Genomic DNA, 11,628 nt, shown 5'->3' on the forward strand with positions numbered 1-11,628 from the left:
GTAAAGGTATAAAGGTGTGTTCAAAGTGGAGAATATACAAGCAAACTAATATTTATAGAAACCAATGCTGTGTTACGGACTGGTCTTTTATTTGATGATATGATTCATAAAGATCATCTTACTGAATCCTGTCCGCTAAAACCTTTAAAAGTTGGATGTGTCACTCAATTTGGTTTAGACTGCATGCACCTTGTTTGCTTAGGTGTAATGCGTCGTTACGAGTTAACTATCTCGATTTATCACTAAACCTTAACAATAGTTCTTTTAAACCATATCGCAAACCAGATAATATTCTTAATTATATACATACTAGTTCTAATCATCCACCGAGTGTAGTAAAAAGTATTCCTAAAACTATTGAGTTAAGATTATCAGCAGCATCGTCAATTGAAGCGATTTTTTAAAAAAGTATTCCTCCTTATCAAGAAGCCTTGAAAAAATCGGGTTACAATTGCGAACTTGCGTACCATCCAAGTATAAAATCAACAAACGGCAACCATAAACATAAGATAATTTGGTATAATCCTCCTTTCAGTGAAAATGTTGTTACAAAAATAGGTAAATGTTTTTTGAACCTCATCGACCTCCACTTCCCAGTTAATCACAGACTTCATAAAATATTTCATAGAAATACAATCAAAATTAGTTATTCTTGCATGCCAAAGATAAAATCCATTATTAACTCTCACAATAAAAGCATTTTGCATAAGGAGCGAAAAACTAATTAAATGATATGCAATTGCACTGACAAATCCAAATGTCCAATAAACAACCGTTGCCTTTCCAACAACATTGTTTATCAGGCCACCGTCTATTCGGACAATCCGGAATATAAAGAAAAAGTGTATTTCAGACTAAGTGAAACATCTTTTAAAGCTCGGTATGCTAACCACTTAAAATCTTTTAATTCAGTTAGGTACAAGAATGATACAGAGCTATCAAAAAAGGTATGGAAACTAAAAGAAAAAAAACTTCACACCTTTTGTCATATGGAAGATTATTAAAAAATGCAAACCATACAACACAGCATCAAGAGTCTTCTTTGTTTGAACTAGAGGTTTCAAATTTTGATGCATAAAGGAGATAACCTACTTAATACAAGGAGTGAAATGGTCTCGAAGTGCAGGCACAAGAATAAGTTCCTCATTTCCTCATTTGATACCGAAGACTGATCCTGGTTGGTTCACGTTACGTTTACGTCACGTTATACTTTTAAAATTTTGAACTCACGCCACCGTAATTCTAAATGTAATTTTAACGTTTAATTTTTATTTTTGTAATATATGGATGATGATTGCCGTTAGGCATGAAACTTAAAGTTCCATAATAAAAGTTTTTTCTTTATCGTTTTTAATTATAATTATATATATATATATATATATATATATATATATATATATATATATATATATATATATATATACACACTCTAAGATGAATTCAGGGAAATTATTACATGAATTATTCAGTTAAGTTTTCCGCCCTTAAAATCAGGCGAAATTCCTGATTTTCAGTTGAACGATTCAGGTTATTTCGTGCTCGGATTTATTCAGGCACCCTAATTAAGAAAAACGTGTTTACTCCATTTTGAAATATTCAGTTGCGAAATTTCTAGCGTGGTATGTTTACTCAGCTTTTGTTCTAAATATTGTAAAATGAAAGGTTTTAAAATATTATACTTATTACGGATATGAAGTTACTATAATATTATTACTGTCTTAAAATACTTCATATATTGTATATGATGATATTATAATAACTTCATAAAAGTTATTATTTATTATAAATAAAATTTAATTAACTGATTTCTTAAAATGAATCAGTTTTTAATTACTTGACAATTGAGAATGGCTCAATTACCTACTGAATTATTTCATGTGTTTGTCAATGAATTGTCTCTAAAGAAGTTAGAGAGTATTATGCAGGTTCTAGAAGGTATGCTAATTTTCTGTACATTAGACTTGATTAGTACTATTTATTTTTCTCTATAAAGCTTGGAAATAATAATTTAAAAAACGTTAAATTTCCTTGTGGTACTGTTATACCTTTAGTACAAAATGCAAATTTGACAGTACTATTTAAATTAAATTTACATTAATTTGAATTAAATTCACCTTTATAAATAATTGAGTTTAGTTAAGTTTTGTTTCTATATATTTAAAATATAAACTTTGAATTAAATGTTATAATATCTACCTTGTCTAAAAAATAAAGCAAAAGAAATTGTATTGTTTTAAATTGATATTTTTTCAGAAAATAGTATTGATGCTGATGCAATGATGCTGGTTACCAACGAGAATTTAAAGTTGATGTTTCCGAAGCTTGGAGATTTTTTAAAGATTAAAAGTGTATTTTCAACTATATATTCTAAGGTATTTTTTAACTAAAACAATTTTTCCTGTTTACAGGTTCACTAATATAAAAAAGTCAATCAATAAAAATGCAGTTAACATGCTTTAAATGTGCACGCAATTTCCCTACAATAAAGTTTTTACTTTGCCATATGAAAGGTACACATGCGCTTGAGGAGCCAAGGGAACTTATATGTAGCAAAAATGGATGCAAAAGATTATTTACATCTTTTCATAGTTTTCAAAAACATGTGCGTTCTCATGTTAAAAAGGAAGTTTGGAAAGTGCCTTTTGTTGCTAATCAAATACTTGAATTTTGATACCCAAGGTAGCTTTGTGCCAGAAGATTTTGATGATGTTAATGATGCTCCTGATACACAATCGATTCTTGATATAGCTGAATGTTTTGACCGTAGAGGAATATCTTTACCAGCTGCCAAATTTCTTAATTTTATATATCTGCTGCTATTCCAGTAAGCAATGTAAATGACATCCGTAATGGCTTAGATGAGATGTTTTCTGTTTTTGCTTGTGCTGTGCAACATAAAGTTAGTGAAGTATTCACTATGAATTGTTAAGAGAATAAAAACACAGCAGAAATTTTTCTTGCCGCTCTTGACCCGCCTTAAAAAAACTTAAGGGTCCCTTAAGGGCTAGCCCTTAAGGGACCCTGACGAAAATGTCCGCGCCGAATATAAGGGTCCCTTAAGGGCTAGCCCTAAAGCGACCAAAAAAAAAACCACGCTTCACTACTCAAAAAATGAGTGGTAAAGCGTGGTTGTTTTTTCTTTTTTTTTTTTAAATAAAATAATAAAAACCCTACAAATTTATATAGTTAAATTATAAAAATTCTATAAAATTTGACACCTTCAAGGTTTATTTATAAGTGTTCAATAAAAACTTTTTTTTATGGATTTTATAGTTTATTATTTATATTATTACTTATCGAAAGCATTACAACTTGTAATAAAAGTATCCATAAAAAAACTTATTTAAAACACGATACTAATATTTATTTAAAAAAGTCTTCCGTTTTTTCTGTTGAGGAGCGTTATCACTGTCTTCTTCGCTACCCTCGTTACTACCGTCATCTTTGTCTTCCTCTATTGAAACATCGGTCTTTTTTAGACCTCGCCGCAGTCGACCGCCAGAGCGATCTCTGGCGTTGTTAAAAAATCGAGCCACTTTTAATTCAATTTCTTTTGTCGTTGTACCGGAAAAAAATGAATAGTTGACGCTATAAATATAACAAAACAATCACTTAATATTAATTAAAATATATAATCATATATACAAACACTATAGTTAAATATATATGGCTTCACACGTATAACAGATTATTTTATAGAATCATAATATAATTTTAAAAATTTATAAAATTTCAGGTAATAAGGTATACAAGTAAAATAGTTTTATAATGAGGTTATAGACTGATTTTTGTTACTCATTATTTTTTTATTTGAATCAATCTTTTTGTTATTGTCTTTAAATCAAACACTATGAGTCAAATTGTTGACTCACAGACAGATTCCTATTTATACAAAAATCTGAATTAAACTCACTTTTGAGCAGATTTTCCAGGTTATCAAAAAACTTATGCTTGCCATGACTTCCAGTCCTGTTGATATTTCGCTGTAGGTCATATGTCAGCAATTTGTTTAATACACGAGAAATATGGTCATTGACATTTATCCCTCCTTCAAGCTTCATCCATGATAACTAAAAATGATCAGGTACGTACCTGTTACGTAACAACATAAATGTATTATCTCATTAAAATCTTTTGTCAAGAGGTGTATTATACAAATATATACACCGTGTATGTATTTAGCAAACGCATCATGGGTATACTCGCATAACTAGAAATGAATCAAAAAACTTACCATATTCTTTGGGTGCTTCGCAATTTCAGAATATTGCAGCAGAGAGGTAAAAACAGGAAATTGGATATTTGAGGTGTTCTGATCAACAGAAATATTCTGATCAACAGGAACACTGCAAACACGTGCCTCCAATCTTCCCTGTCGTTGTTCCAGATTATTTAACTTAGAGTGGATTGATGTCAATTCACGTAAATAGTACGCATTCATAAGAAACTGTCCTGTTATGATAACCACAATGAAAATATGTAATACTTCTGCCACTTATTTTACAAATTACAAATTATAAAAATTACAAATATTCAAACCTTGTGCACTAAATGGTTCAATGTTAAGACGGTTACAAACACCTAGCATACTATCGTGCATCCGCAATAAACTTGAATCAGAGAAATCACGAGGACTTGACTAAAGTTAAAATTTGTTTGCATATATATATATAAAACACAATTGATCACAATTTTTAGATCACAATTTTTAAAAACTTACAGTTTGTTGGGTAGGTAAAGGTAGTTGTACACTCGGAACCTTCCAAAAATAAAATATCAATACAAAAATAAGTGTTTGATAAATTCAATTTAATTCAATAAATAAATAATTGAATTTATCGAAGAGAAAGACATAAATTAAAAACTTGAAAATACTTGCTATTAAAATGCTATTAAAAATCAATCATCGTGAAAAATTATATCAGAACTTAATTATTACTTTACATACATTTAATGATGTTTGGAAATTGTTTTCACTTGAACTCTAAAAATGTAGAAACTTGTTGCAATTGTTCAAAAAGAAATCTAATAATTAAAACATTTCATTGGCAAAATTAAAAACTACCTTAAGTGAAACAGAATTTTTTTGAGTTTTAAGAAGTGGCAGAGGCTTTAAAGCAACTGCTTTAGCAGCAGTATCCTGATTATGTGGTGCCTAAAATATTAAAATATTTTTATAAATAAAAGAGTATTAAATAAATTTTATAATCTGCATTAATTAAAATATTACGATTGACTCAGAAGGATCTGTATCAAAATTTGAATCTTCAGAAGCTGTGTGAAGAGGCTGAATAAAAATAAAAATTAAATAAACCCTTTCAGAAGGTAGACAGCTTAAGTCTAAATCAAAGCAAATAATAAAACATATATTAGCCTATTTAAAACCTTTAAACTTTATACTTACATAAACTGGAGGCAGTCTTTGTCGGTTTAGGCCACGGACCGGATTAAAATGAGTTTGTATGAAACTTATTGTTTGTTTTTTTCTTTTCATTTCAAAAACAAACTTTAAAGTTTCTTTGAGTCCCTCATAATCTGTTGCACATTGCAAAACTAAAACCTAATAAACAATAGATTTACATAATAAAGCTTTGAATTGTAATTAATCAAATTAAACAAAAAATGATAAAATTTTACTTTATTCATACTATCATCATTGTTCACCATTAACTCTACTCTTCTACAAATTTTGAGTTTCTCAAACTCCTCTTCAGTCCAGCCAATGATATCATCAACATGAACAATTGATATTGATTTGTCATGTAAACAATAAGTTAAAACATATTTTTGATACACATACTCTATTGTAGATGACATTTGAATAACTATTCTAAATTTTGAAAATAGTTTAATTGAAAAGTGATTGTGTAATTTCTCAAATATGATTTAATTATGATATTGAATTATGTTGTAAATTATGATATTGAATTAAAAACTGAAATATTGAAATGAAAACAAGTGTTCATATGTATCAAAAAAAAAAATGTGGCCAAAATAAACAAACCACATCAACAAAATTATTGTTGTAATTATTGTAACAAAAAAATGGTGGTTGTTTTTTTTTTTTAAAAGATTTGAAACTTATCTTCAATGTATATTTTCCTTTAAACATCAAAAACAATACATATCCTATTTTTAATGAGATTATTTTATATCTGGGCATTGGCTTCTGTAGTATATATATATATATATATATATATATATATATATATATATATATATATATATATATATATATATATATATATATATATATATATATATATATATATATATAATACTAATTATTGTAGCAATAACAATAAACAATTAAAAGAGAATAAACAATTAAAACATTGTAACATTATTTTGCTTCTTTTTTTTTAAATCAATAACAATTGAATAGAAAAGTAAAAATATTTTTTTAAATAAACGTTTCTTGAAGATAAAACATATAAACTAGAGAATTTAAAAACGTATTTTATTGCAAAATTGTAAAAAAAATATTTTTATTATAATTGTATTTATACACTTTTTCTTACTTTTGACAACCAAAAAATTAAAAAATTATTAACAAAAACTTAGCAATAGAACTTTTAAAATAAGAAAGTTATTTAAATGTGCTTGATTTCTTAGAAAAAACAATGTACAAAACAAAAAAAACAAAATTTTAAAAACAAAAAATTTAAATCATTTAAATATATTATATTTAAAAGTTTATAACATAAAATCTACTATGACATAAAAACAAAAGAATTATTCGATCATGACACACTCATTGTTTGTCAACCCTTAAAAACATTATTTGCAAATGGAATAATAATGTACTCATTGCCATTAATAAAAGAAATACATTTATTAATGATCTTCACACATGTTACAATTATGTTAGACAGAATATACCTACCTATACCAATTGAACTGGAAGGATAAGGATGAATATATAAATCTGATTTAAATATTAATAAGGATCCAGAAGCAATATGATCGTCACTAATAGAAGTTATAATAAGTGGAACTATATTCGATTGATACACAACAAGAGCAGTATTATTGGGATATTTATTGGAGAAAACAAAACTTCCTTTTGGCATACTGGAATATAAACTTCTAATAGTCAAAACAGAGTTAATGGACTGTTCAAATACATAAGTTCCAGTTTTTACACGTTGTTTTATTAAATACAAATAATTTTCAAAAGGAAAAGCAGAAAACTTATCTTATGGTCCTAGTTGCTGCACAAATTCTGGTAAATGTAATAGCATATGTGCATTGAAGGTGTAAGCACTTTCAGTAAAAAGTTCCTTTAAATCATTGAGAAAATGCTGTATACAAGAAGTAGCATTGTCATAATAATGTTTGTGTGATGTTCCAATAAACACATACATAGCAAAATGTAAATACAAAAAATGATTATAGTAGTTTAAAGGAATGATACCTTTAAATAAAAGAGGGCCTGTATACAGTAAAATGGTTCGAAACTCTGTGGCTTTAAAATAATTTATATTACGAAAAGATCTTATTTTCCTATGAAATTCAGATGGTAAAGCTCCATGCCACAATTTAACTCTTTGTTCTAACAGTTCTTTTAGATTTTCACTTACCTGACAGTTTAACCGGCCATATTTGTTTGAAAAATATGATATTACAAGCCTTCTCATAACACCTAGGCAAACAGTGTGCATATATTCAGGGGGAAAATCACAACTTAAATTAGCAACTTCAGCTAGAGGAGATAAAAATAATTGATTCGATTCAGATAGAGATTTATAATTACAGTCAGTACGCGAAGGATATGTAAAACCAAAAGGAAAAATTACTTTGTTAGTAGCATACACACCTGGAATCCTGCAGTATGGACAGGCATTATACCCTGAGTGACTTTTTACACACTGACAGAATGATCTTGCTGGCGCATCACATATAAATAAAACATTGGTTATTTTAATAAAAAATCCAGATACATTAACATAGGATTTAAACATAACTAACTCTTTGTGTAATTGTTCAATAAACCCAGAAAAATTTGGCTTGCATAAACCAGCATAAACAGCTATAGGAATAGGTTTATTAAAACCTACCTTTCTCATAAGGAATAAAATTGGCCAGATATGTACCGGTGAGCTTTTAAATATTGGAATACCATCAATTCCAATTTTAATTTTAAGATCTACATATTGCGTTTTGAATACCACTAGACTATTTTTAATACAGTAAAATAAATTTTCAAAAATCGATAAGTAACCAAAATTTCCACCGCAGTTAAGAGTATTCTTTAACACCTGGATCTTCTTTGCAACTAGAGGTTTTTTAAAAAGATAAACGGACACAGGAACATCAACTCCTTCCTCAGTTAAAATGTTAAGCAAACAAAGTATTGCACTATTGCTTAGTTTATAAAGTAAACAGAAATATAATAGTTTTGTATGCAGGGATGAGAAATTACTCTTGTATTCCTTGTTACTTTCATGGTTCTCCTCCAATGGAACTTCACCTGAGAAAAAAAAGTTCATTTGTTAATCATCTTAGCAATTTATAAAATGTGTAAATTGACTAACTGCACTTGATAAAATTACTGAAAAAAATCAATATAGTGTGTGTGTTTACTGAGTAATTTTGTCAAAAACTATGCACACATTGTGCAAAAATTGCAACAAACAATTGATCTGTTTAAATTAAGAAATTACTTTCATTGTTTTCATCCTCAGTTGAATCACATATTCCAGTCGCCTCATCAAAAATAGAAGATACACTTTCATCATCACAGTAATCTTTGCCAATTGTGATATTTTCTTTTACTGCTACAGTTTCAAACTGCGTTAAATAATTGTCAGTTTCTCCTAAAATAAATATGTAAAACATAAAATATTTCAAACTTGATAATTTAAAATTCGAATTTTAAATAATATACAGTAATAATAAAAAAGCAGAATACTCTGCTATGAAGAATATCTTTTTAATCTCTATTAAAAGTCAATCTTTTAATAGAGATTAAAAAAACAACATACTGTAAAGATTTTAAAAGATTTCCTTTATATGATTATGAAGATTAAAAAATTTCTGCCTATTTGTTTACTATTTACCTTCCAATCTCGATATAAAAGTATCCATTTCATTTTGACGTTTTCTTCTTTCATTTCTTGAAGCCATGTTAAAGCCAATAATTTATACACTGGATATGGAAACATATTTTATTGTTAGTTTTTGAAAATCAATAGTATTATTTAAAACACGATATTAGATATATTAAAATTGTAATATAATAACTACAAATATATGACTTAATTGTGGTCATTTAGCATATTTGTTTCCGAAGACGTTTAAAAAACCATGCTTTCAAAATCTTACAAAATCATTCCGAAAAATATTTTTTTTCCGAGTTTTAAAAGTACAGAAAGTTCTAGTCGACTTATATGTAAGGGCTAGCCCTGACTTCGCTCTAACCGATCCTTTATTAGAATCTGCCCTAAACACACCCTAACGTTTAAGAATTACTAAATATACACTATATTAAGGCAAAAAATTATATAAAGTATTATTTATGTGTTTTGTTAAAAAAAAATCTAATAAAAAAAATAACCCTTAACATACCCTTAACCGTTAAGGGACCCTTACGAGTCCCTTAAAACATTTTAAGGCGGGGAACACCCATTTCAGAATATTGATACTATGAAAAAGCTGAGTACATATCTAGAAAGAGTTGGTGCATTAAATATCCCTACTGAAATTGTATTGGGACATCGGTGGGAAACAAAGATGGGCAAGCAAGTTCAAGTAGAAGACACTTTTATGTTTGTACCCATCAGCAAAACCCTTAAGTATATTTTTAGACACTCTGATTGCTGGTCAGCCCGCACTTTTAATGAAAATATAGCTGAAGGTGGAATCTTATGTGACTAACAAGATGGAAGTAATTACCAAGCACACCGAAATCGCCATCCCTTGCCTTCAGTTAATTTTATCACCCACGAACTTATTATTCAACTGTATTATGATGATGTAGAAACAGTAAATCCTATAGGATCAAAAGCGTCCATAGATAAGCTTGGAACATTTTACTTTGTTCTGAAAAATTTTCCAGCTGTTTTTAATTCCAATTTAGCAAATGTACATTTATTTGCATTGACATATGTCAATGACATAAAAAAATATGGCATTAATTCAGTTTTAAGAGCCATTATTGATGATTTAAAGTGTATGGAGGATGGACTTCAAATTAAAGTTGATGGTGAAGCTACTTCAAGACATGTGAGATGCATTCTTGGTCAAGTTACAGGGGACAATCTTGGACTTCATACTTGTTTAGGCTATGTAGAGTCTTTTAATAGTGACTTTTGTTGTGATCTTTGCACAGCTGACAAAAAAACAATGCAAAACAATTTTGCATAAGTTCCAACGCTTCAACGAACTATAGCACAATATGAAGAAATTGTTAACAAATTAGCTACGCAGCAAGTTTATAAAGCTGAGTTTGGAATAAAAGTTATAAGTATTTTGAAAGAACTTAAGTACTATCATCCCGCTAAAAATGATACTGGGACATCATGCATGATATTTTAGAAGGTATAGCTCCTTTAGATATCATATTGGTTCTTTATAATTTTATTTACGTTCAACATCTTTTTGATTTAAATTTGTTAAATAATCGTCTTACACATTTTCCTTATGGATTAACATTACAAGATAAAAAAAACCCAGTCTGATAACTGAAAATCGATTAAAAGATAACAGTTCTCTTCTTGGACAGAGATCTAGTCAAACAATGACTTTACTAATTGTCCTGCCTTTGTTGATTGGTGATAAACTACCAAGTAACTCCGAACACTGGAAACTTTTGCTGCTACTGTTAAAAATTTCAAATGTTGTATTTTCACCTGCAGTCCAAAAATTTGACATGACTTATTTGGCGGCTTTGATTTCTGACCATAACACCCTATTCAAAAATCTTTTTCCAAATAAGAATTTAATGTACAAACACCACAGGCTTACACATAATCCAAGTCTAATCCTAAAAAATGGGCCACTAACCAAGATGTGGTACATGCGTTTTGAAGCCAAACACAACATTTTTAAGAGATTAGCCCCTATTGTGTGGAATTTTCGTAACATTTCCTACACTCTTGCATTTCGTCATCAACTTGCACAATTTAGTCAGTGGTGGAAAAAAACAGGTTTTAAACAAAGCCTTGTTGTGGGCACATTTACAGAAACGCTTTTAAATATTTTACCAAACACGGCGGTTATTTTTAACTGTTTTTCTCCCAAATGCTTTTTTAAAAAAATACCATAATTTATCGAAACTTGATCCAAAACGTCCGCAAATGATAATTTTTTTCGAAAAATTGCAAAAGAATATAATCTTTAGCATTAAAATAGGGTTATGTAATAGTATTGTTAGCATACTTCGGTAAATAGAAAATAAAGTTCGAACATATATCATTTGTTTTTTTTATAAAGTCTGCTAGTTAAAAGTTATATAGATATTGAAATTCAGTTTCTTTTAAAAACTAGTACTAAAACTAAAAATAATCAGCTTGATAGACAACATGACGACGTTATTAGCTATAAATATTATTACTTTTAAAGAGTTTTCTTGTTGATCTTAAATTCCAGTTTACAACTATATGTCTAATATATATATATATATAT

General features: G+C 28.4%; 1 protein-coding gene, 1 long non-coding RNA gene and 2 pseudogenes across 4 annotated transcripts; 2 read left to right on the forward strand and 2 right to left on the reverse strand.

The window, feature by feature from the left end:
* Nucleotides 1–1,807: 1,807 nt before the first annotated feature.
* On the forward strand, nucleotides 1,808–2,387 carry LOC149888231 (uncharacterized). The gene is made up of 2 exons (XR_016452368.1): nucleotides 1,808–1,935; nucleotides 2,254–2,387. It is a non-coding gene; the product is annotated as an uncharacterized LOC149888231 (long non-coding RNA).
* Nucleotides 2,388–2,440: 53 nt separating this feature from the next.
* Nucleotides 2,441–11,350, forward strand: LOC149888232 (uncharacterized; annotated as a pseudogene).
* Nucleotides 3,253–5,985, reverse strand: LOC145195391 (uncharacterized; annotated as a pseudogene). The gene is made up of 9 exons (XR_016452364.1): nucleotides 5,638–5,985; nucleotides 5,405–5,560; nucleotides 5,231–5,287; nucleotides 4,949–4,984; nucleotides 4,721–4,759; nucleotides 4,540–4,639; nucleotides 4,235–4,452; nucleotides 3,914–4,070; nucleotides 3,253–3,588 (listed from the first exon to the last, which is right to left on the reverse strand). The product of XR_016452364.1 is annotated as an uncharacterized LOC145195391 (transcript).
* LOC145193781 (uncharacterized) lies at nucleotides 7,076–10,191 on the reverse strand. Of its 2 annotated transcripts, XM_090086890.1 has the most exons (4): nucleotides 9,063–10,191; nucleotides 8,667–8,819; nucleotides 8,061–8,473; nucleotides 7,076–7,888 (listed from the first exon to the last, which is right to left on the reverse strand). In XM_090086890.1, the coding sequence occupies exons 1-4, from the start codon at nucleotides 9,127–9,129 to the stop codon at nucleotides 7,865–7,867; spliced, it is 657 nt and encodes a 218-aa protein (XP_089943016.1). In that variant the 5' UTR covers nucleotides 9,130–10,191; the 3' UTR covers nucleotides 7,076–7,864. The 2 variants fall into 2 exon arrangements, with proteins under 2 accessions (XP_089943016.1, XP_089943015.1); XM_090086889.1 differs by having other exon boundaries at nucleotides 7,076–8,473.
* Nucleotides 11,351–11,628: the final 278 nt, after the last annotated feature.

Source organism: Hydra viridissima, unplaced genomic scaffold, assembly GCF_058129835.1.
Source record: "Hydra viridissima isolate aposymbiotic clone 2 unplaced genomic scaffold, HvirCarnegie_v1 scaffold_5, whole genome shotgun sequence".
Lineage (NCBI taxonomy): Eukaryota > Metazoa > Cnidaria > Hydrozoa > Anthoathecata > Hydridae > Hydra > Hydra viridissima.

Coding starts and splice junctions, on each gene's coding strand:
- LOC145193781 (XM_090086889.1), bottom strand. CDS start 9,129: ATGGCTTCAAGAAATGAAAGAAGAAAACGTCAAAATGAAATGGATACT. Junction 8,820..9,062: donor TTTTATATCGAGATTGGAAG/GTAAATAGTAAA, acceptor TATTTATTTTAG/GAGAAACTGACAATTATTTA. Junction 8,474..8,666: donor TGAGGATGAAAACAATGAAA/GTAATTTCTTAA, acceptor TTTTTTTCTCAG/GTGAAGTTCCATTGGAGGAG.